The sequence below is a fragment of the Atractosteus spatula genome, chromosome 17 (assembly GCF_055471065.1).
Source record: "Atractosteus spatula isolate fAtrSpa1 chromosome 17, fAtrSpa1.hap1, whole genome shotgun sequence".
NCBI lineage: Eukaryota > Metazoa > Chordata > Actinopteri > Semionotiformes > Lepisosteidae > Atractosteus > Atractosteus spatula.
Genome location: NC_142722.1, coordinates 4,496,056 through 4,520,097, shown reverse-complemented (window position 1 = coordinate 4,520,097; position 24,042 = coordinate 4,496,056). Strand labels below are relative to the sequence as shown.

The 24,042-nt window shown below is 56.0% G+C and overlaps 3 protein-coding genes across 6 annotated transcripts in view; 2 read left to right on the top strand and 1 right to left on the bottom strand.

Moving 5' to 3' along the window:
* Nucleotides 1-568: 568 nt before the first annotated feature.
* On the bottom strand, nucleotides 569-4,611 carry sirt4 (sirtuin 4). Its single transcript, XM_088936053.1, has 4 exons — nucleotides 4,480-4,611; nucleotides 3,215-3,729; nucleotides 2,321-2,615; nucleotides 569-1,113 (listed from the first exon to the last, which is right to left on the bottom strand). Exons 1-4 carry the CDS (start codon nucleotides 4,486-4,488, stop codon nucleotides 961-963), a joined length of 972 nt encoding a protein of 323 aa, XP_088792179.1. The 5' UTR covers nucleotides 4,489-4,611; the 3' UTR covers nucleotides 569-960.
* Nucleotides 4,612-5,338: 727 nt separating this feature from the next.
* Nucleotides 5,339-9,792, top strand: ctu1 (cytosolic thiouridylase subunit 1 homolog (S. pombe)). 2 transcript variants are annotated; one of them, XM_088935754.1, is made up of 3 exons: nucleotides 5,339-5,485; nucleotides 6,722-7,234; nucleotides 8,913-9,792. In XM_088935754.1, exons 1-3 carry the CDS (start codon nucleotides 5,440-5,442, stop codon nucleotides 9,440-9,442), a joined length of 1,089 nt encoding a protein of 362 aa, XP_088791880.1. In that variant the 5' UTR covers nucleotides 5,339-5,439; the 3' UTR covers nucleotides 9,443-9,792. The 2 variants fall into 2 exon arrangements, with proteins under 2 accessions (XP_088791880.1, XP_088791881.1); XM_088935755.1 differs by having other exon boundaries at nucleotides 5,353-5,485; nucleotides 6,126-7,234.
* Nucleotides 9,793-13,177: 3,385 nt separating this feature from the next.
* The window catches only part of pxnb (paxillin b), a 53,452-nt gene continuing 42,587 nt past the window's right edge, over nucleotides 13,178-24,042 (top strand). For all 3 annotated transcript variants that reach the window (XM_088935627.1, XM_088935626.1, XM_088935625.1), the window contains exon 1: nucleotides 13,178-13,322. In XM_088935627.1, coding sequence (XP_088791753.1) covers nucleotides 13,310-13,322 — 13 coding nt within the window. In that variant the 5' untranslated portion in view covers nucleotides 13,178-13,309. The remainder of the gene's footprint in view (nucleotides 13,323-24,042) is intronic.

Genomic DNA, 24,042 nt, shown 5'->3' with positions numbered 1-24,042 from the left:
TGTATTTTATTATTAAACCAAAGACCGATCTTCTAATCATGTGTCCTGTCTTCCTTAGGGGCAACTCCAAATCTGCTCATAAGAAAAAAAAAAATCATATGACAAAATAATACCCGATTAAACTCTGATAATCGCTCAGTGGCTCTGTGGAAGGAAACAGACTTGTGCTTTTCATTTGTAATGGCAGACGAGGCTTAAGTGAAGTTAGTCTGAAGCAAGGAGGACTGTGCAGAATCTGTAAATCTTTTTACGCACAGTTTCAAGTTTGGGTTGATGTGTTTCAGAGGCAGGAGCCCCCTGCTCCGTCAGTATCTCCGTGTGTTCTGTGAGAGTCTGGCCAGGAGCTGTGGCTCACGCGTGCATGCAGCGTTTCTCCCCTCTGCCCGCACTGCAGGGACAGAAACAGGGTGTTTCTGTTTGCAATGTACACATGGCATTGCCTACAACTGAGCGAAAAAACAAACAAACAGATCTGTAGTACTTAAAATGTGAACAGTTTGAGAAACACTTGAGGAACAGTGTGGAAAGACAGTTATCCTGGTGCACTGATGAGAGCTGACAAAAAAATGACAAAGTGCTTTATTAGAGCTTGGTAGAACAAACTGTGGATGCCGATTCAGCTGGGGACAAACCCCTCGACTCTGGAAGTATCCGCAGGCGTTAAGTTTCTATGAACCGGATCGGCAGGGTGGCTGCCAGCTGCCCCCTTGTCTTCTGCAGCGACGCCAGATCTTGGGCAGGGTGGCCACATTTTGCCCATGTGCAACCCAGAGGACGGCACCATGCTGGTTTGCATTCTGTGAAGCAGGCAGCTCTGTATCTGTTCTTTACAGACACAGGAGGGCAAAGGTGCTCCAGAATGTGTGTATCTCCCAGCGTCCCCTGCGTCCCTGAGTTTTTCCACAGGCGGTCCAGGGGGCTGTCCGCCAGGTGTGCCTCCTTGCCCCCCCCAGCCCCCCCTCAGAGGGGCAGGATGCTGGGCAGCACCTCCCCGCACCGCGCGCTGACCCTCACGCTGGCCAGGCGGTCAGCCCTGGTGGGGCCGATGTTGAGGATGGCGATGGGCAGCTTGCGTTCGCCGGCCGCCAGGAGGAACCTGTACCCAGAGTACACCTGCGGGAGGAGAGAGCTGTGGGGAGACTGACCGCTGCCTGCAGGTACCAGGCTGGACTCCAGCAGCACCAGGACTGCAAGGCTGCAGTCCTTTCCTTCCTCTGGCAGGTATTTCTAACACAACGCAACAGATTAAGGGTCACTTTCGAGTCCGAATGCACCCAGACCCAGGATACTTCTGGATCCAAGGGAGTGTGAAGCGTGCACCAGACATACTGACCAAATTTTAAAGGAAAAATCAACATATTGGAGAAATGTATGTAGACTTCCTATATTCTTAGTTCAGGTGGGTAGCTGCGTCAGCATGCGTAGGCTGCAAAGGAACAAGTAATAGGTTTATTCCATGCTGGAAAAAAGGGAGAAAGAAAACACAACGTTTCGGCCGAAACGTTGCATTTTCTTTCTCCCTTTTTTGGAATAAACCTATTAACAGCCAACTCCCTCTGCCCGCAGCGGGCAGCCAGCTGGACCGAGCCCCGCGCTGTGGCGACTCTACCTGCAGCGACGAGCCGGCCACCAGCAGCACGTCCGCCTCCCCCAGTCTTCGCCAGCAGCCATATGACTCTGCAACTCCCAGCTGGCAGCCCCACTGAAGCTCAGCAAGTGTGGGCCTGGCCAGTACCTGGAGTGGAGACCTCCTGGGAAAAACTAAGGTTGCTGCTGGAAGAGGTGTTAGTGGGGCCAGCAGGGGGCGCTCACCCTGCGGTCTGTGTGGGTCCTAATGCCCCAGTATAGTGACGGGGACACTATACTGTAAACAGGCACAGTCCTTCGGATGAGACGTAAAACTGAGGTCCTGACTCTCTGTGGTCATTAAAAATCCCAGTGCGTCTCTCGAAAAGAGTAGGGGTGTTACCCCAGTGTCCTGGCCAAATTTCCCCCTGGCCTTTACCAGTCATGGCCTCCTAATAATCCCCATCTCTGAACTGGCTTCATCACTCTGCTCTCCTCCCCACTGAGAGCTGGTGTGTGGGGAGCGGACTGGCGCATCATCCAGGTGGGGCTGCACACTGGTGGGGGTGGAGGGGATTCCCATGACCTGTAAAGCGCTTTGAGTGGAGTGTCCAGAAAAGCGCTACATAAGTGTAAGCAATTATTATTATTACTACTTGTTCCTTTGCTTCCTATATTCTTATATCTGTTCGTGCTCTGCAACACTGCAGCACAGCCAGCTCCCTCTGAGCCGAGCCACGAGCGGCGACTCTACCTGCAGCGACGAGCCGGCCACCAGCAGCGCGTCCGCCTCCGCCAGCCTCTGATGGACGAAGCTCACGGTGGCCCGGTCCACGGTGTCCCCGAAGAAGGTGACGGCGGGCTTGAGCACGCCGCCGCAGGCCTCGCACGGCGCCACGCGGAAGTGCCGCACCTGCTCGTCCGTCAGGAGCACGTCGCCGTCCGGGGCCGCCCCCCCCGCCTCGGCGGCCCAGCCCGGGTTCAGGGCGCGGAGGCGGGCCTGCAGGGCCTCCCGCGGCGACGGCTGCCCGCAGCCCAGGCACACCACCCTGCGGGCCAGAGACGGGCGGAGCGAGGCTCACAACCAGTTCGCAGCTGTGGAGGCGCTGGAGAGGTTTAATTCCACTCTCAGCTCCATGAGGCTCTAATTGCATAACGAGGAGGCTGGAACGCCAGGGCTCAGCGACTCCCGTTCCCTGGGTCGGCTCGAGAAACCCCTGGCCAGCACTTCACACGGGGCGATAACAAGGAGGTGAATCTGGACGGTGACAACAGGGATGTTCTGTCCCTAGCCACTAGCGATCAAACGCATCTGCTTCATGGGGTGTGAGCGGCCAGGTGGGTTAAGGTTATTATTTAGCCCCAGGACTGGGGGGTGAGCGCTGCTGCCTCGGGGGGCTGGGGCCCTGGGTTCACTGTTGGGGTGCTGTCTGCGTGGAGTCTGCATGGTCTCCCCAAGTTCACGTGGGTTTCCTCCCACAGTCCAAGGACATGCTGGTAGATTAATTGGCCCTGGGGTGAGTTAGTATGTGCCCTGTGATGGACTGGCGTCCTGTCCAGGGTGTACCCTGCCTCGTGCCCACTGCATGCTGGGACAGGCTCCGGCTCCCCCTGCCGGTTCCCCTCTCTCCCTCCTGCTCTGCCGTACCTGTGGGAGCAGCCGTGCAGCTCCGTGAGCCGTCGCTGTCCGGCCTTGGAGTGCAGGGCATCCACGTTCTGCGTCACCAGCCAGTGGAGCCTCCCCAGCGCCTCCCAGCTGCGCAGAGCCAGGTGTGCCGCGTTGGGCTGGCGGCCGGAGAACTGGGGCCAGCCCACGAAGTTCCGCGCCCAGTACCGCTGCCGGGCTCGGGGGCTCCTCAGGAACTCGGCGTGCTGGACCGGGCGGCGCCCGGTCCGCGCGTACAGCCCGACGCCCTCCGAGCGGTAGTCCGGGATGCCGGACTCCGTGGAGAGGCCGGCGCCGGTGATCAGGAAGAGCCGCCTGGAGCGGGACACGAATTCTTGCAGCTGCTCCAGCTCGGCGGAGGAGAGGGGGCCGCTGGCGGGAACGAAATCCAGGCTGGCCGCCGCCCCCGCCGCGGACGAGCAGAGCCTCCAGCAGCGCCGAGACCGCGGGCCGGCCCCGCCCCCTGTCGCCGCGGGCAACAGGGACAGGAGTGCCATCTGCAGGACAAAGCAGGAACAGCGCAGACCAGTGAAGAGCACCTTTCAAAACCCCTCCCAGCAGCAAACAGACTGGGGGAGCAGGAGGAACAGCTCGACAGGGATGTCCCGGAGACCCCTACCACTCCATTCTGACCAGATGATTACTTCATAATAATAATTGCTTACACTTCTATAGCGCTATTCTGGATACTCCGCTCAAAGCGCTTTACAGGTAACGGGGATCCCCTCCAGGGAATGATGCGATGGCAGCCAGAGTGCGGACAAGTTCAAGTGGGGAGCTGCATCGGCATCCACAGGCTGCAAAGGAACAGGGAAAGTCTTATCCCTGTTGAAAGGACAAGAGACAACGTTTCGGCTGTGGAGCCTTCTTCACTCCTGAAGAAGGTGTAGCTCACACCCGAAACGCTGTCTCTTGTCCTTTCAACAGGGAATAAGACTTTTCTTCTCTTTTCACCAGAGAGTATAAAACTTTACTTGTTCCTTTGCAGACTGCGCAGCTCCCTACTTGAACTATATGAGAAATAGTATCGCTGGTGACGCATTTACGATATTGCTAACGTTGACTGCTAACGGTCACTCTCAAACTTTCGAGTAGAGACATCTGCTGCCCACAGGTGAACGTTAAGGTCAGGGGTAGAGTTATGCAACAAACGTGCTCTTATATATGGATATATATACAATAGAAGCAATTACGAAGTGAAAGACTGAAGAAGTACCTAACAGTAAAAGATCGTAAGTTTAACATACCTTAACCATCAATTACGCTTAACATGAAATGCACCGGCAGCCTTCATTGACTTCATAAATACAGTGTTTATTAATTCGCCGCCTGCCAATACAGGACAGTGCCGTGACGTCACAAGCAAACAGCGCAGGAGCGTCATTTCCTGTCCCACCCCGATTCCTGAATACACACGCCCCAATTGGGGTAGGGGAAGGTGTGTGGGTGCGGTTAAAACCCTCTGCTGTGATTGAACACAACATGAGAAGCGACGAGCTGTGATTGGAGGCGCTCCCGTTTGCAGGACGGGGAGGTCTTGCCCATACAAGACCGTGCAGTGATGTCCCGACAGGCTGAAAGCAGTGTGTTCTGTGTAAATGAAAAACGAACGCGATAAGGACGACAGGAGCACTGCTGTGTATGAACAGATATCACTCGTTGGAGGGAAAGAGGAAGAACCCTCCCCAAACCCACTAGTAAACCAAATGACTAAACCCCGAGTACGCTTTTGTGCAACAACTCAAATACAACCCCCCCCACCTTAAAATGTAAACTACTTTGTATGCAACTATGTTTTATGTATAAGGATTTTAATTTTATGTAATACTTAAGCATGTATCACATACCCTCACATTCATGTCTGTTGCTCTCAGACTAGTTATATAGGGCGCGTTGCTAATTGCTCTTATTGAGTGTAAACTTGGAACCCGAGGTAACGAGACGTTTGACATATTCCCATTTTGTTTCATATGGACTTCCATTTTGTTTTTCTTATTTAGTCCTTATTTCATAAAAATGTTCTATTTTGTAAGACACTCCGACAAAGGCGCCTGTTTTAGCGAATGAATAGCCGTGTAATTACACGTGACTTTTGCTCCGGAAGAGGAAGTTGACCTGGGCAGTGGTACTGCTCCAAGATGGCGGCGTCCTGTGGCTCGGAGTTGTGATGTGGGGAGAGTTGCTGGATTTGTTGTGAAGTTCAGTGTATGGTTTTTCATATCGTGAACCTTCTTGAAGAAGTCACCTTTTCAGGTATTGTTGAATACGTTTTTTTTCCAAACAGCTTGTGAGTACAAAACTAATAGCTACTGCAGTAGATTGGCGTATCCCGCAGAGTTAAAAACAAACGTTTTTTTTTAATAATAACCTTAAAAGGATGTATTACGTTCGCTGTAATATAAAAGTATCCTCGGGATATATATGTTGAAAGTAAAAGTTCTGTTGTTTTTTTAAAGATTTACAATACACCAGTTAATGTCGATTAAAACTGTGCAGCTTTAATTGCAATTGTAATATATAATTTTAGCCTTGAGATCAGAGTTTCAAATTTGGTACTTGAGAATCCCTGTCTCATTTGCTTTTAATTCGAGATCCCCTAATTAAGCTTATTGAGCTCTTCATGAAACTGCTCGTTTTAAATTCATTTCCACCTTATCCCATCTTGAGAAGTAGAAAATTCCTTTGCCAGGAGACGGGTTTCAGAAGTCCTGACAGTGTTGAATTAAATCATTAGGTCTATATATTACAGAGAGTGCTTGTAATCTGTGTTTAGGAAGAAAATAAGGTGGGAGGGGATTCCCCATTATCTGTAAAGCACTTTGAGTGGAGTGTTGGGAAAAGCGCTATAGAAGTGTAAGGAATTTATTTATTTATTCATTTATTTTTTCTTCAGGTGTTACTTCAGAACTAAAGGATGCTGAGTCTCTTACAAATGAAATAGTTATTGAGGTTTTTTTCGAAGAAAGGCAAAGCACTGACCATGCTGTTCCCACCTGTCAGCTCATTATGAATGGAGAGTCCAGTAAAGGGGTAGTCTCTGAGACAGGAGTTCTGGAGCAACATTTCTTGGAAGTAGTACACATCGGCTATTTCTCTAGGCTGAGGACTCAGTTTCAGGAGAGCCTAACATCAAGCAGCTGGTTGAACCGTGTTTCTGTACACACCTATGAAACCAAGAACTCGGGTGGAGTGAAGAGCCAAGAGCCCTGCAGGACCAGGATGGGACGGTCCTGTAGTGAGACTGGGATGCTTCATTAAGCAGACATTTGTGACACAGGATCAGCAGCCTCAGTGAATTAAACAACAGGGTCGCTTAAGAAATACCGCCGGGTTTCTTGTTCATGTTTTTGTTTTGCCCAGACAAGTTGCGTGTCTGTCTTGTAAGAGTGATACTGCCAGGTGTTGAACGCGCCTGGGTCCGAGCCTGGTTTCTCTTCGCCGTCGGCAGCGTGTCGCCTGATTAACCGTCCTCCCCCACTTGCTCTGCAGCCGCTCCGGCCTCCACCATGCCCGTTCCCTGCAGCCACTGCCAGAAGAGCTCGGCGGTCCTCAGGCGCCCGAAGACGGGCCACTCGCTGTGCCGCCCCTGCTTCTTCTGGGCGTTCGAGGAGGAGGTGCACCAGACCATCGCCTCGGCCCAGCTCTTCCGTCCCGGGGAGACCGTCGGCATCGGGGCGTCGGGGGGCAAGGACTCCACCGTCCTGGCGCACGTCCTGAAGGTGCTGAACGAGCGCCACGGCTACGGCCTCAACCTCATCCTGCTGTCGGTGGACGAGGGCATCACCGGTTACCGCGACGACTCCCTGGAGACGGTGAAGAGGAACCAGCAGCAGTACGACCTGCCCCTCAAGATCGTGTCCTACGAGGAGCTGTACGGCTGGACCATGGACGCCATCGTGAAGCAGGTGGGGCTGAAGAACAACTGCACCTTCTGCGGGGTCTTCCGCCGGCAGGCCCTCGACAGGGGAGCCATGATGCTCGGAGTGGACAAGATCTGCACAGGTGGGCTGGGTTTATAATAATTAATAATTGCTTACACTTATATAGCTCTTTTCTGGACACTCCACTCAAAGCGCTTTACAGGTAATGGGGAATCCCACTACCACCACAAATGTGCAGCCCCACCTGGATGATGCAATGGAAGTCATAGTGCACCAGAACGCTCACCACACACCAGCTCTCAGTGGGGAGGAGAGCAGAGTAATGAAGCCATATCATAGATGGGGATTATTAGGAGGCCATGATTGGTAAATTCAATGGTTTGTCCCTTGACGCCAGATTTGCAGAATAGGGTCGTCAGCAGGCAGTAGAAATGGAAGAACTCAAGGTTTCAGCGCGGCCTGGAAGCTCTTGCTCTTCATGCAAAAGCCACGCCAGCAAATAGTAGTAGTAATAATAATAATAATTGATAATTCCTTACACATATAGCGCTTTTCTAGGCACTCTACTCAAAGTGCTTCACAGGTAATGAGGATCCCCTCCACCCCCACCAGTGTGCAGCCCCCACCTGGGTGATGCACCAGTCCTCTCCCCACACTCCAGCCCTCAGTGGGGAGGAGAGCAGAGTGATGAAGCCAGTTCAGAGATGGGGATTATTAGGAGGCCATGATTGGTAAGGGCCAGGGGGAAATTTGGCCAGGATGCCGGGGCAACACCCCTACTCTTTTCGAGAAACACCCTGGGATTTTTAATTACCACAGAGAGTCAGGACCTCAGTTTAACGTCTCATCCAAAAGACTACACCTTTTTTATAGTATAGTGTCCCCGTCACTATACTGGGGCATTAGGACCCACACAGACCGCAGGGTGAGCGCCCCCTGCTGGCCCCACTAACACCTCTTCCAGCAGCAGCCTTAGCTTTCTCAGGACTCTCCCCTCCAGGTACTGACCAGGCTCACACTGCTGAGCTTCAGTGGGCTGCTGGTGTTGAGTTGCAGGGTGATATGACTGCTGGCAAAACCTTCAGCTTTGCCTTACCAGCGCTGCAGAGATAGGAAAATGTGGTGTGAGAGGTGGGGGGGGGGGCTGAGGTCGCTTGGGTCGAGTGCCAGCCCTGCAGAATTGGGCTCAGGACATTGTCAGTCTGCTGGTTCGAGAGAGAGTGTGGAGAGCCACTGGCGTCAGGACTGCAAGTCGGCTGCAAGGTTAAGAATCAGTTGATTAGTTGAGTCATGGTAGATGTGGAGGAAAAAACGCTGTGTAGACTTGATTTAAATTGAAGTAGTTCATGTAGTTAGATGCATCAGCATGTGTAGGCTGCAAAGGACAAGGACAAGAAAAGGTTTATTCCATGCTGAAAAGAGAAGAAAAGAAACACAGTGTTTCAGCTGTGGAGCCTTCTTCGAGTGTGAGAGAGAGAGGAAAGTCAGCAGCTGATAAAGCAGGGGAGGACAAGAGCCGGGAGTGGAGAGGAGGCGGGAGCAGGAGAGAAGCAGAGATGACACTCAGGTGGTGTGAAGTCAAAACTTGCAAATGAATACAGAGGCTTAGAAGGAAATGAGTCTGTCGGGTTAGGGTTTATTTAGATGGTAAATAATAAGTAGGGCCAATTAACAGAAATAACTGGGCCGTGCGGTGTCAGGCTGCAGAGGAGATCTGGGATGGTGAGGATCTGTCTGCTGCCTGGGAGCCTTGCTAGGGCTGTTTCAGCTGCCTGCCTGACCCCTGTCCCTCCCTCCAGGACACAACGCGGATGACGTGGCGGAGACCGTCCTGATGAACTTCCTGCGCGGCGACATCGCCCGCCTGCGCCGCTGCACGGCCATCACGACGGGCAGCGAGGGCGCCATCCCGCGCTGCAAGCCCCTCAAGTACGCCTACGAGAAGGAGATTGTGCTCTACGCCTACTTCAAGAAGCTCGACTACTTCTCCACCGAGTGCGTGTACTCGCCCAACGCCTACCGCGGCCACGCCCGCGCCTTCCTGAAGGACCTGGAGTCGGTGCGGCCCAGCGCCATCGTGGACGTCATCCACTCGGGCGAGAACCTGTCCGTGAAGGAGGACGTGAGGATGCCCGTGCAGGGCAGCTGCGCCCGCTGCGGGTACATCTCCAGCCAGCGGCTGTGCAAGGCCTGCGTCCTGCTGGAGGGCCTGAACCGTGGCCTGCCCAAGCTGGGCATCGGGAAGCACCACAGGCTGCACGAGAAGCTCCTGGCCCGCCAGCCGCTGACCGAGCAGGAGGAGAGGAAGCTCCGGGCGGAGGACTTCTGAGCCGCCCCAGCCCGCTGCGGCCTGCGGCTCGGTGGGGGGAGGGCGCCCTGTCCCTCTGTCTCTGGGCGAGGAACCCTGCGGTCCTGCAAGGCCCTTGTGGATTCTTTCGAACCGAACGTTCGTACCGAGCGGGAAATAAGTTGCATTTCTGGCAGGTGGCCTGCGGGGCATTTGCCACCCTCCATTCGGTCTTAGTGGACTGGGGAGGGGATTGGGGGGGTAGGAGTATTAATTTATTGCAGCTGTATGCTGTATTAATACCTTTATGTATTATGCATTAGTGCCTATTTTTAGAGTGTGAAATCTTAATGACACATTTGTCCATTAAACACCAAGACTTTTGCCACAAACGTTAAACAAATCAGGCTTTAAACCTTTCTAAACCTTTACAAAATGATGTAAAGGAAGCCAACCAGGCTCTGTTATTATAGCTTTAGATCTGTTGAATGCTCCTGTGCAGATTGTGGCGTTCATTTTGACTGTCTTTCTGCATTCATTCCTGTCCAAAGAGGCCCCTACCATGGTGGGGGGGGGGGGGGGGGAGGAGGGTTAGCAGCAGTGATCCATGGGGAATCCCATAATGCCCTTGATATAAACAGGAAGTGACCAGGAAGAGGCACGCTGTGGTGTGGATAACGGGGGGAAGCGCAGAATGGCAGCTGTATGAAACCGTGGCTCACAGCCCGACCCCAGAGTGCACTCGGCTCTCGGATTCACCTGCTTCGGCTCAGTGGAGCACGTTCCCATTCCCGCCCGGAAGCTCCCATTCCGTGCTGTTCTGCTCTGCTCCCAAGGAACACAGGACTAAAGATGAGTCAGAGCAAACGGGGGAGTCATGGAGTCGTGGAGGGCCAGGGTCCAGTGAGGTAGAAGAGGGTCTCTCTTGCGATCGGCGGGCAGCGGTCACTGTCCTGGACGTCCCAGTTCGGGTGCAGGTTGCCGAGCTGTAGTCTGCGGACGTGTGTGTTTTCCCACCTCTCTGGGGGCGCAAAGCCCCCTTCCTTCCCCGTGGGCTCGGCGCGGGTTTGAAAAGCTGCTGTCGGAGGCCGGTTCGACAGCCCCCCCCGCCCCCCCCAGCCCCCAGTTCAGTTTGCCTTGGGCCATTTGTCCAAGACCAGAGCTCAGCAGCTCGGCGGACATTTGAGTGGCGCAGCTGGCGGTTCCCGTGCCTGGGTTCCGAGTTGCCGTGCGCCACGGGGCTGGGGGAGGCGTTTCCGCGGGGAGCTGCGTGTGCTGCCAGCCGGAGACGAGCCAGAGCCGGTGGACACGCCCCCCCTTGCTCTGGCCCGGCCCGTGCCGAGGATGGAGCTCTGGAAACGTTATCCCGCTGAGAGCGAGCGAGCGAGAGGGGCTGTCCCAGACGAGCCCGACTGCATCCGACTGCCTGGACCCCTGCCCGGCTCCTCCTCTGCTTTTTCCCTGCGACATTGTCTCCAACACAAGGTCACGCTCGCTGATTTGAAGTCAGCTCTTCCCTCTACTAATCAGTGCCTTCTATTCTGTAGTTCAGCCAAATGCATTTGTATATATATGTAAACCAAACAGGCCAGCTCAGCTACAGGTTTCTCATTACCCCTCCCCGTGGTCCTGAAGTTCCTGGGTGTTGTCTCCCCTTCTGATCCTCGGAAAGACGCATCTCCTGCAGGATATGCCGGGAATTGCAATGGGAAACTATAGCGATTCTCCTTTCGTTTTGGCCGCTGAAGTCGCTGTCAGTGTGCCAAGCAGCAACGGGACAAAGGCCATCAGGAGAATATACAAGTAGGAACGATTGGACATATCAGAATCTGATGACTTTCAAGGGTTGTCGAGCACATAGCAGTGTTTGGCCTCTGTGGCTCTACTGCAAATCTTTTCGTGACTGAAAATGAGCCTTGCGCCTGTTGCTGGCTGGGATAGGATGAACCAGTTTTTACCAGCTGCGTGGGACTGAGCGGTCCTCGTGGGGCTGTGTGTGCCTGGTTCGGGCTCCAGTCAGAAGGCAGAGAATCTGGGGTGGGTCAGTTTCCCCTCCTCTGGTATTAATATCACACCTCTGTCTGACCGTGTGCTCAGGGTTGAATGGGTGTTTGTGCGCGCTCTGTTTTGTGCTTGGCGTTTTGCTCCAGCGCCATCCCCGTGTCCGGGAGGCGCGATTTCAACACGGCGGCGGCGGGGGGCGACCGCTCTGTGGTAGCAGAGCCGACACACCTGCGGCTTAAGGTCCTTTGGGAGCCTCGGAGGCGAATTGGGGAAGCACCTGAGAGTTCACGGAAAATAACTCCCCCCGCCTTGAGTTCGTCTTTGCCCTCTTCCTCCGGACACGGAGTCGTCAGCGCTGAAGGAGTTTTAATTTCTGCGGTTCTATTTCGGAGCGCAGCTGAAGAAAACGATCCCACCTGGGTCGCAAAATATCCATTTGCAGGCGGTAAATCATTATCGCTTGTGGAAGACGGGCCAGGGGCTGGGACGGACGGGCTTCGCAAACGTCTGCTTTTTATTGTGCGTGTCTTGGAACTGAGAGAGAACGGCAAAAATACGCCAAGGCACCCAAGTACCGTAACCGAGAAACCCCAAAAGATAAGCGCAATAGCGTCGCAAACACAAACGGACGCTGTGAGCGACATAACGGGGGCGGCTGTCCACGGCGTGTTAGTGAACCTACGTTGACTTCATCAATCATCATCATCATTGTACGATTCGAGAATACTTTCCTGCCCGAATTCGCAGAAGTTCGTTTTCCCTCCTCGCCGCTATGTTTTACACACAGAGAGACTTGCAACAATATGCAAACAGTAGATATAAACATTCCATTAGGAATTAAGATGACATCACCTAAAAGACGTCAACCCAGACCTAGATCTGATGCATCACTCCTACAGGAATCCCCCGGGGATACCAGAGGCTGTAAGTTTACTCCCCACGATCACCCTGAGCCCCTGTAACTGCTCAACACCCCTTCATTGTCACACACGACCACTAACTGCCCTTGCCCAGGAGCCGGTACTGCTGTACTCTGAACTCATTTGCTGAGTAGTTTCATTGAACGCGGGACAAAGGAATTCCTCACTCTGTCGCGTCTGCTTTGAGGGACTCTAAAGCGTCTGTTAAGACATTGTGTGTGTTCAGTCGTTCAGTCGAGTTCGACTTTTCGTGACCTCATATGCTTCAGCGTGCCAGGTCTGTCTGTCAACAACTTCTCTGAGCTCTTACCAAGTCATATTCATGACTTCGGTAAGACTATCTATCCCTCTTAACCTCTGCCGCCATAGGGTTTTCTTGGCGAAATACCGGAGTGGATTCCTAATACCTTCTCCAGTGGACCCTATTTAGTTTAATCTCTCTGCCATGAGCTTCTCGTCTTGAGTAGCCCTTCGCGGTATAGCTCACAGCTTCACTGAGATACGCAAGCCCCTTCACCGCGACAAGGTAATGATCAGACGGGGGTTATAACATTAGCACTCGGCATTCCCAGAATATTGATACGAGAGTGGATCTCTGCTTCTAGAAACGCGGAATTCCCTCTCCCCTCCACTAGAGGTCTCTGGTAAAGTTTTTCCGCCCGTCTGCAGCTGCGCTCTCGCCATTACAAGCTCGCCTCTCCAAATTCGGCACCTCCAAGAGCCTGGAAAGCGCGGGCACGCCGCGCCGGTGCGAGTGCGCGCCCACGACCCTCCCCTCTGCCTAGCTATCTGCGGGGCCGCGCAGCGCGTTCCCCCTCCCCAGACTTAGAAAAGTTCTTGCGGTTCCGCGCAGACGAGCAACGCGGGGCATCAGCTGGAACAGCTTCACGTCGGCGTCTGCCTCTTCCCCCCCCTCCCGGATCAGAACAGCAAAGCACAGCACAGTACCGGTCCGCCTGACGGCGCCGAACCCAGACTCGGAACCATGGACGACCTCGGTGAGTCTGCGCTTGTGCCGGTGCGGCTGGGGGGGCTCCGGCGGTGGCCGGTCGTACTCGCTGCCCGGGGAGGGATCCGGGGGGTGACCGGCGCAGGGCGGCTGGCCGGCCGGGCTCGGCTCGGCTCTGGCGTGCTCCCCTCCTGGCCGGGCTTGTGCGGGGGAGAGGCAGCGGCAGGCCGCTGGGCAGGCCTGGGTTTCGAGTGGTTGGGCAGCCCGGGAGGGTCCGGCGGGCAGAGCGCTGCGAGCTGACCCGCAGGCAGGCGAGGGGGCGGCGGGGTGGCCGGGTCTCGCCAGCCGCCGCGGGGGCTCTGTGGCTGGGCTGCTCTCCGCTCAGGCGACCGGCTCCGCGTTTCCTTTTCTTGCAGGGAACCACGGTGGGTAAAACTTCAGCTGGCTGGAGCCGGTGTGTGTGTGTGTGTCCGTGTGTCCAAGTTCCTACTTTCTCAGACTCTCGTCGACTATCTGAGGCTGGACCCCGGGCTGTGTTTTTTGCAGTTTCGGAACCGAGTCGGACAAGAGTCAGTCGGCTCACTGGTTCTGCCGAAAAGAAGCTGAATTATTTGCGGAGTTTGTTGAGCTGCGTGGTCAATAAAACTGATGTACAGAGGTTGGGCTGGGCGCAGATTTAGCCGAGGGTACGGCTGACTCACTGCATTAGAGATTTGATTTTATTTTACAGCGTGTCCCGACTTGCAAGACTTAAAAAACGGTTTTGATCGCTCTGGCGAGGCCCGATTTGATTTCTCGCAGGTCCCCGGAGAAGGGTGCGTGTATCTGTGCTGTACTTCAGCCAAGATATTGCTTCAAAAAAAAGTTTTCAACGTGTTGAGACACGAACTGTTGAACTGCCTGCCGTTACAGCAAAGACTAGCTGTGCGCACTTCAGGTTGTTCTCAAACGACACCATGTGAGAAAATACGGTCGGAATGAAACTTTTTTTTTGCCGTCCCCCGTGGAGCTGAGACGTGTTTTAAGTCTCTACGGCACGGCTGAAGTATTCGTAGCCGGAGGCTGCTGGCGGAGAGGAAGACTGGGGCGTTGGTTCAAAACCCAGATCCTGCAAGAGTAGCTCATCTGTCAGCTGGGATTGACTGCAGCTGAGATCCACATCTCCGGCGGCAGTCAGTCAATCAATCAAATGATTATTATAGCGCCATTCAATCCCGTGCATTTTCATGACCCTTCACATAAATGATACATACGAGTAGAGGAGTTTATTGCCCTACATGTACATAGGAATTCTTAATCGGGCTGATCTACTGTGCAACGTAGACAGTACATTACAAACCTAATAAATATGTTATGGGACAATAAATATGTAGTAGTGAGAGAAAAGACCTTCTAGATCATGCAAAAAGTGCAGATGTGCGTTGAGTCTGAGGCATTGCTGTTAGCCGTGGAGGATGTGCAGTGCAGTAGGGTAGAAAAACTACAGTGAGCAGGAAAACTGCACAGCGAAATGAATAAAGGAAAGAAATGGGTTATGAATTTAAGGCCATGGAAAACAAGCCTGCTGCACGGTGAGGTTTGAACACACGGGCAGAGGGTGTTTGTGGTGTGGTCAGGAAGTGTGCCCGTAGGAGAGGGGGCTGGCGCTGACGAGGCTCGGACCCCCGACCTCAGTGATGAGGGTCCCAGAGCTGGCGGGGCGAAGTGATTGGGCTGGGACGTGTGGGGATGGTAACTCTTGATTCACTTAATTCACACAGTTAGGAGACTGTCGTTTTGCTCGCTTGACAGTCGTGTGGTGTCTCTGGCTCAGTGGAGCTCCCTATCTGGGGAGCCGCCCGGTGTCTCTGGCTCAGTGGAGCTCCCTAGCGGGGGACCAGCTCGGTGTCTCTGGCTCAGCGGCGCTCCCTAGCGGGGGGAGCGGCTCGGTGTCTCTGGCTCGGCGGCGCTCCCTAGCGGGGGAGCGGCTCGGTGTCTCTGGCTCGGCGGCGCTCCCTAGCTGGGGGAGCGGCTCGGTGTCTCTGGCTCGGCGGCGCTCCCTAGCGGGGGAGCGGCTCGGTGTCTCTGGCTCGGCGGCGCTCCCTAGCGGGGGAGCGGCTCGGTGTCTCTGGCTCGGCGGCGCTCCCTAGCGGGGGGAGCGGCTCGGTGTCTCTGGCTCGGCGGCGCTCCCTAGCTGGGGGAGCGGCTCGGTGTCTCTGGCTCGGGGTTGCTCCCTAGCTGGGGGAGGGGCTCGGTGTCTCTGGCTCGGCGGAGCTCCCTAGCGGGGGAGCCGCTCGGTGTCTCTGGCTCGGCGGAGCTCCCTAGCGGGAGGAGCGGCTCGGTGTCTCTGGCTCGGCGGAGCTCCCTAGCGGGAGGAGCGGCTCGGTGTCTCTGGCTCGGCGGCGCTCCCTAGCGGGGGGAGCGGCTCGGTGTCTCTGGCTCGGCGGCGCTCCCTAGCGGGGGGAGCGGCTCGGTGTCTCTGGCTCGGCGGCGCTCCCTAGCGGGGGGAGCGGCTCGGTGTCTCTGGCTCGGCGGTGCTCCCTAGCTGGGGGAGGGGCTCGGTGTCTCTGGCTCGGCGGAGCTCCCTAGCGGGGGAGCCGCTCGGTGTCTCTGGCTCGGCGGAGCTCCCTAGCGGGGGGAGCGGCTCGGTGTCTTGCAGTCAATCAGCTATGTTTTGCTTAACATACAAATGGGGTGAAGTATATGTCCCATTAAAAATATACAACAGTACGGAACGGCCATCGATCTGTATGTATTCATTTCACTCTGCTCCTGCAGGGATCTGCACCGCGACATCAGCATGTTGTCAGCCAGTGTTCCTCCAGGGCTGGGCAGTGCTGTCTTAGTACATTGGTCCTTTCCAGAGCTGCTGCTGTCCTGTTAGTTAGATAACAGGACTGTTATCCTTTAGTCATGAGCGCTCTCTGGGTGAAGTCTGTGTGGGACTCGTCCGTGCCTGGCTGGCCAGTTTGGGGAAGTGTCCGGGTGACCAGGATAGAGGCCTCCTGCTCCTTGGAAGGTGGAGCATTCGTCAGTCCGCCAGTCGGCGGTCTCGCAGTCAGTAAGAGGTGGACGTGCTTGTTGTGCTCCGGACTGGGAGCTGCGTGTCTGTTCTGTACAGCTCACGGGTGTTGAGGCTCCCCGGCCTGAGAGTGGGTCGTCGGTGCTGCAGGGTCCTGGTCTGTGTGGTGGTCCCGGCGCCGACATGGCCATGCCGGCGTCCCCCACGTCTGGGGACTCCTCCTGCTCCGCCGCGTCACTGTTGGGGGAAATGGGACCCACTCTCCCTTTGCCCACTCTACCCCAGGAAGGAGCCCAGAAGCCAGGCAGAGCCCACGGACCTCGGCCTGCAGGGCCTGTTCCTGGGCTGGAGGCCCGGAGAAGAGCAGGATCCAAAGGAAGTCGGATATCCTTGGCCTTCTTCCTTGAGTAGTTCCCTTCCCTGATGTACATGCACAGGCGCACAAGTGTACCCACTTCCAGCACGTTAGCACAGGCCTTGCACAGTGCACAACACCAACGGCCCTCAGCCCCATCTGGTGGTGGCGGAACAAGGCGGGTGGGGTGGGGGGAGGGGATTTCTGTGCTCTGACACATCTGGCCAGCTGTCTGGGTGGGAGCGCGCTGCCGCCTCCCTCGCATTCCACCGCGCACGAGCAGCGGTGTGATCTGTATCTTCAAAGTGTTGGTGTGACGTGGTCGGTCTGATTCAGGCTGCGAGAAAGCGTTCAGGCAGAGAGTTGGTGCACATGATGGTTCCCGAAGGAGACGGGACCACCGAGCAGAGCTGCTCCCGCCCTCCTGGGAGAGGGCAGGTGGGGGGCTTTGACCGCAGTCTCTCCTCGCTCCCATTGGCTGTTGAAGTTTTAACTGTCCGCTCCACGGGTGTTTCGTACAGCTTAGGGATTCCTGTCAAGAGGCTGAACTCCTGGCAGCAGATGGGCACGCTTTGTATGCTCTGAGGTTCTGGGGTTCCTCTAGCTGCCCGTTCAGTGGGGTAATCTGTGACCCTTGACCCTTGACCCTTGCTGGAGATCGGCTGCGTGTGTTGCCTGTGGTTAAATATCCCTGCGGCTTCATCCAGTGCTTCCTGGGGACCGTGACCGGTGTCGCGCTCGGAGGCTGCTGGGATCGCACCTACAGGAAGTGACCTTTTTGGCTCGTTTCCGGCGTCGCCGTCTGTCTACGGCGACACTCGAAACCCGCACCCTGCTGTGTCAGAGTGACCCTCCCCCCACCCATCCCAGTTTCCCCAACGCTTCCAAAGGTCGTGTTTAACAAGTGGAATAGCTTTCGCTTTCTCCGTGGCTCTCCGTGCGGCCTCCGGCCTGCTGCTTGCTCTCGTTCAGGCGGCGGCCGAAATTCGACTCCGCGGGGAGCCGCTCGGGAAGGGCACGTCTGTCCCCTGCTCCGGTTTGTTTTTCGGAGAAGCCTCATTATTTTTAGCCGGGAGGCACTTCTCCGTCCGGACTTGCTGAGGAAGCAGCAGGCAGTGTCCTGGACTCTGTTCCCCCAAGGTTATCCGGCTGTTTCAGTCTGTTCCGAGGTCTGGCCCGGCGGGCCTGCGTTCCTGGAGGGATTTGGGAGTCAATGTGCTTTTTGTCAAGGGAGGCCTTTACAAAAGAGTGACAGAGTGACTGTTGCCTCTACAGTGCTGCTCAGCCAGCGTCGGAGATCGTGAAAAATTGCCCAGCTCTCTCCTCCTCCCCCCTTTGGATGTTGCCATGGTGGGCAGGGTTGGCAAAAAAAACAACCCAAAAAACAGAAGTGCCCTTTTGTGGCATGGCAGCAGACGCTGTGAGCTAATGAAACGAGGTGCCACTCTTTCCTGCACATCCCTCTGGCTGGAGGTGCCCTCCCCGTCCTGGTAGGTGACCAGTTAGCCGATCGGCTGTGAGATACCCCTGGGCACTGGGTGCCCAAGCCCCGACCCCCAGGGAGAACACCAGCTGTGTCCCCGATCTCATCACACAGGCGCTGCTCTCTGCCTGCGGTGAACCAGGCCTCTTCAGTGCGCAGAAAAAGGAAGTGTTTATTTTTAGTGTTATTTTTAAATCCGATCTCTGACCTTGCACATATATGGTAATTTAGTGTGCGTGGTGTAAAAGATGCAGAAGTTTTCACGGTGGAGCCTGTTGAACTGTCACGTTGTTGAACAGCGCACTACTGACGCGGTGAGAGCCGGGGCTGTGAGCCGCCATGACCACAGCCTGTGGTTCTGAGCTACTGCCCTGTGCTCTTGAAGAGAGATATGGTGAGGAGAGGGTGGTGGAAACGCCAAAAATAAATAGTCTTTGAAGCTCCTGTGTGGGCCAGGACAGTCTGCGTGGCAGGGGAGACAGCCTTCAGCTGTCCTCTCTGCTGGGAAATTACAAACTCCTCTTCAGGGCTTTGATCTTGTGAAGCAGCCCTTGATGGCTTCATCCTTCAGAGTTTTTTTTTTTAACATTTCAGGGGGTCATCTGGGTTGCAAAGCAATTTTGACTTGTCAAGTAATGAATGAAAATCTGTATCAAAGAGGCGCTCTTATTTGCTTGCAATCATGGCTTCTTTAGTGAGCCATCTGGCACCGAGCGCAAGACCCCTGTGCCGTGTGTTAGAGGTGGGATAATCTGTTAGCAAAGTGGGGTTCATCTCGGCCTTTTCTGGTTGGTGCTGAGCGCTCTATAATTGGTTTAATTGCCGTCTGCTGTCCGTGTGGGTTTTGCACAGAAGAACAGGGCAGGAGACTTGCAAGGTGCTGCAGCTGGGGAAAACCTGGAGTGGATTGGGCTGCTGCGCATCGGGATTCCCGTTTGCCCTCTTTGCTCGTGCGTGACCAGCTGCGTGGGCACCGGGTCGTGAGGGAAAAGGAGGCTGTGTGGGCTGGGGGGGTGGCCAGACCGTCTCCGCGGTGCCCCTCTTGCCCGGGGCACAGGGCGGCGGCTGCCTTGACGTCAGAGGGGTGACATGACCTGTGGGCGCGCGTGTGGCCGGCGCGTCGCGGTCCAGCGGCGTGTGGCCAGGCGGCAGGAGGGCCGGCTTTGGCGTTGGCTGTGCAAACCCTAGGTGGCGCTGCCAGCGTAGGCGCTGCTGCTACCTTACAAGGTGACAATGTGGGACTTTCCGATCTTTCAGGGTACTGAACTGGGATTCTGAAAAGACATGCAAAACCTCTGTTCTGTCACATTAGTGACACATGAGTTTGTCTCTCTTGGTGCAGATGGCAGCCTGCTGCAAAGGTTTCATGAATTCGACCCATTGTGGCTTAAATAGAGGTTCAAAGAGCAATTCTGGCACAATCGGTAGATTTGAAAACTGAATATGTTTTGCAGTTTAATACTCGCTCACAAAGAGTTGGCTAATAGTTTGAGTACAGCGTTTTAAAATCTGCAGTCCGGTCACAGCTCTGATTACCCGGAGGGCAGTGAACATTCCTCATTCTCCTAATTAGGATCCGGAGGTGGCGTGTAATGCAATTGAAGGGGCCCTTGTAGTTCAGGGATAACCAAACCAGTTATAGTCTTCACTTTCTTCATGCTGGTGAGACGTTTTCACCGCAGGATTGTGAGCTCATTTGAAGTTTAACGGTGAACTGATCCCACCTCTAGTTTTCCTCCAGTGCTTGAAAACTCTGCTGTGAAGAACGAGCACCACGTTTTTTCTGTCAGGGCCGGGGGGTGTATTTTAGTCTCTGGGCTGTTATTTCTGTCAGCTCCGGGCCTCGCTAGTAGCTGTTAAACTGAATGCTTTGGTTTGTGACTTTTTGTCACGTAGGACAGTGGTGTGAAGTTGTTCCGAACGAGCCTCTGCACTCTTCTCCTCTCTGAACGAAGTGGCTGACCTTTCACCTCTGCTCACCGCATCTGCTGTGCACAGCCTGGGGTGATGGTGCAAAGGTCATGACCCCAAACGAAGGGAGAGAGGGATTTCTTTTTTGTCCGGTGCACGGTTAGTCGCTCCGGTCAGACTCGCTGTGTAGAGCTGCCGTTAAGCTCTTTTCCCGGCGGGTCTGCGTGGGAATCGATGACCGGACGACCTGCTGGCGTATTTTGGAGGGCCCTGCGGTTGTCGGACTGGGTTGAGCTCTGAGGAGGCAGCTGGTTTTGAGCGTGGCGGCGCGGGTGGGCTGTGTAAGAGAGGCGGCCGGGGAGAGACTTGGCCAGGCGGCGCAGGGGCACGAGGAGTGGCTGGCATCGGTGCAGAGCGGGCACTGGGGTGCGCTGAGGGGCCGTCCCCTGAGCCTGCCTGGGAGGGCCCCAGGGCAGTATCCTCCATTCCTGCATTTCACCGTGCCTGCGGCTTCCCAACGCGGTTGATCCATTTCCAAAATGAGGAAAGAAAGAGCCGCTGACATAGCAGTGCTCCGGGAATGTGGCTCCACAGAGGCCAGTTCTCAGGTTGGGAGCCGAGGGCCGTGTGGGGCCCCTGCTGATGGCACGGGGCCACACTGGAGGGCTGGCCCGCGTAGGGTATGGGGGGGGGCCTCCTCGGCCTGGGGCTGTACCTCAGCTGTGGTCTCCTGACCGAGATCTGAGGCCGTGGCAGGGCACAGGGCTGTCTGTGGTGCGCCCGGCCGTGTGATCGCGCCCGATCGCCTCTGCGGTGACGCGCCTTCCTGTCTTCTTCTGTGTGCCGTCTCTGCGGTGGGATCCGGAGCAGAGAGGCGCCGTGGCACGGCGGCCTTCTGTCTTGAGCGCCCTGCGGTGGGAATTTGAGAGAGCAAAATCGCGGGCGTCGGGGCGGAGCCCAGCGACCTCGTGGGGCCGCTGTAAAAATAACCACGCCAGGTGGGGGGTGGGGGGGGGGATGACGGTCACGATCACTCTTGTGCTTGTGTGTCATCGTTCTGGATGCAGGGCCTCTAAAAATAACCGCATGAGAACTTAACTCTTTTAGCGTTTAGTGTCACCTCAGCCTCCAGCGCCTTCACTTCCTGAGACAGTTAAGGAAGTGGTGGGTGAGCAAGACAGCGCTCGCCAGTTTTTACCGTAATACGACTGCGAGGGTCCTGACCGCTGGTATTAAGGTGTGGAGCCACAGTACAGGACAGAAAAGCCACACAGAGGGTTGTGAGGTCCGCGCAGAAAATATATGTCGACCACTGCCACAACCGGGCTCGAGCTATACTTCGGGCCCCAATTCGCCCTGGCCACGATCTGTTTCCACCCCTGGGTCCTGGTAGGAGGTATCGCTGTATCAGAACAATGACCAATAGATTCAAAACCAGTTTCTTCCCCCGCAGCAGTCCGCACCTGCACCTGAAGGTACTGCACTGTTTGCATTAATGTCCTGTCTTGGCTGTATTGTAACGTCTATTGTCTAAGTTTATTGTCCATGTTACTGGGTCCAGCTGAACAAGTAAGCATTCCAGTACGCTTGTTCTGTATGGCAGATAAAGAAATCTTGAATCCTAATGCACCAGAACATGAGGGGAGTCCAGTGGGATCTCTCAGACTCTGAGGTCCCGCTGGGCTCCTGTCCTGTCCGCCCCAGAGAGGCACCCGAGGGTGCAGCCTTGCCGTGCCTGAAGGGCTCTGGTCAGGAGGGAGCAGGGCACAGCCAGGGAGGTGAGGGTGAGGCCCAGAGGACCGGGTTCCTGCTCCCAGTGGCGGTGGTGGACCAGCAGGGGGTGCTGCTCCCTGTCGTTGTGCTGTAGTTGGCAATGGGCTGCGCAGCGTCACAGCGGTCAGCATCGCTGCCTTGTAGCACAGGGGCCCTGGGCTCGTGGCTTGAGGACCTGGGACCTGCGGTGCTGTCTGTGTGGAGTTTGTATGTTCTCCATGTGTTCAGGCGGGTTCATGCAAAGATCGATTGGCTTCTGAGAAAACTGCCGCTGGTGTGAGTGTGTGTGTTTGTGTGTCTGTATGCCCTGTGATGGGCTGGCGTCCCGTCAAGATCATACAGCGCCTTCATGCCTTTATGTCCCAGGATAGGCTCCTGCTCCTCCTCACCCCTGTTTGGGAAGATGTGGTTAGAAAATGGGTGGGTCGCTGGATGTCGGTGGTGCCGTCCCTCTAGATGAGCCGTCCTGACTGCTTGGTCGTTGACAGGCCAGGGCGGTCGTTTGCGAGAGCAGGAGTCGTTAACCCCTGTGTCCTGGCTGCGTCCCACTGTGTGCTGGCACCATCCTCCCGGCCCCTCGGGAATTCCCGCTGGACGGAGCCGGTGGAGGGGTTTCTCACTGCTCCCTCGTTCCGCTGCGCGGTGGGGCCGCTGTGCGCGGGCACCGCTCGATCTCGAGTCCTGCAGGAGTCCTGCAGGAACGCAGCCCTCGGAGACTGGCGTTCTCTCGCCTCATCGTCTGTTGAGTGTCCTTCCGGAGGGGCCCTGTTGTGAGGATCTGAGTGTGCGTTTGACTGTGGCTCCAGTGAACGAGCAGTTTCCGAAGCCCGGTAGCTCTGAGCGCTCTCCCCTGCCCCCTGCAGTGGCCCCGTGCTGGCCGCAGCGATGGTGACAGGTGGAAGTGATCTGTGCTGTTGTTTGTTTGGGTCCTTCCTTCCTGTTTTTTCTTCCGTTTCAAAGAAAACAACATTCTCTCGTTTCCTGGATGATAAGACAAGATCAGATCACTTTATTGGCCGTGTACAGTTTCTTGCATTAGGAATGTGTCTTTTCACAGACCCCAGCTTGCTCTCCATGAGACGCACAGACAGGGAGAGAAGCTGGGGGTCAGAGCGCAGGGTCAGCCATTTATACAGCACCCCTGGAGCACTTGGGGTTAAGGGCCTTGCTCAGGGGCCCACCGGAGTAGGATTCCTCTGCCAGCCGCAGGATTCGAACCAGCAACCTTCCAGCCACAGGCGCAGATCCTGAGCCCCAGTGCCACTGCTCCGCCCGGATGGGAGGGAAGCAGTCCGCGGGTCAGCGCTGTTCGGCCGTGACCCCGAGGAAAGCCGTGGAGGAGCAGTGACTCGGCACGCTCATGGGGGGGATCCGCTGAGTCATGCCTTCTAGGCGGGGGGGGCCCAGGGTGGGCCCCGTCTTCGTTGCGTTAATGGACTCTCCTTGACGGCGTCCGTGTGATTCCTTTGTTCACGGTCACTCGGAGAGAAGAATCGGCAGGTTAGAGGCTCTTGGGTAATTGGGGGGGGGCAGGGCAGCAGGTGTGATCAGGGCTGTGCTAGAAACTCAAGGGGAGATCCAAGCGGTTTGTGAGCTGGGGGGGTCCGAGTGCGGGAAAGCTCAGTCTCTGCTCCTGGCTGGGCGATGGGGCTATTTCTGTACCTGGGGCAGGACTGCCTGGTTCCCAGGGGGCTGGGCATCCTGGGGGGGGGGCGCTTCAGGAATGCCTGGCTGTGCGCTCTGCCTGGCGGCGTGCGTCTGTGCTCGGTGATTCGTGACGCTCCCCCGCAAGGGAGCCGCGAGAGCGGGGGAGCCGAGCCCCGGGCTGAGCGCCGCCTCACACAGCTCCCCCCCCCCCCCCCGCCCGGCCCGCTCATGGCCCCGGAGGGTCAGCGCACAATCGCTCCTTTCATCCCGCCTGCGCTCGGCGGCTCCGCGATCAGCCCGGGGTTGGGTTACAGGGCTCGGGAACTTTCAGAACATTCCTCTGCGGTGGGGGGTGGGGGGGTTGGTATAGAACAGTTCTCCAGGCGGATAATCCCATCGTCTCGTGCGGACGGCGGCGTGCACCTCTTCAAAGAGCCGCCCTCCCTCCCCGTTCGACACGCCAGCGAGTAAACAAACCGCAACCTGCTTCCCAAGGCCCTGTCTTCATCGGAGAGGAGGCCATGTTACTTGAGTGGCTTCTTAAGTAAAAGAGAGGCTTGTCGGCTCCTCACACGGCTGGCTAATTCTGTTTCGTCCCG

Excerpts from the sequence above, each read along its gene's own strand:
- sirt4 (XM_088936053.1), bottom strand. Across the intron at positions 2,616-3,214 it reads CTGCACGGCTGCTCCCACAG|GGTGGTGTGCCTGGGCTGCG; the intron begins GTACGGCAGAGC and ends TCTGGCCCGCAG. Across the intron at positions 1,114-2,320 it reads TGGCCGGCTCGTCGCTGCAG|GTGTACTCTGGGTACAGGTT; the intron begins GTAGAGTCGCCG and ends CTCCTCCCGCAG.
- ctu1 (XM_088935754.1), top strand. The coding sequence starts at position 5,440 with ATGGTTTTTCATATCGTGAACCTTCTTGAAGAAGTCACCTTTTCAG. Across the intron at positions 5,486-6,721 it reads TGAAGAAGTCACCTTTTCAG|CCGCTCCGGCCTCCACCATG; the intron begins GTATTGTTGAAT and ends CTTGCTCTGCAG. Across the intron at positions 7,235-8,912 it reads AGTGGACAAGATCTGCACAG|GACACAACGCGGATGACGTG; the intron begins GTGGGCTGGGTT and ends CCCTCCCTCCAG.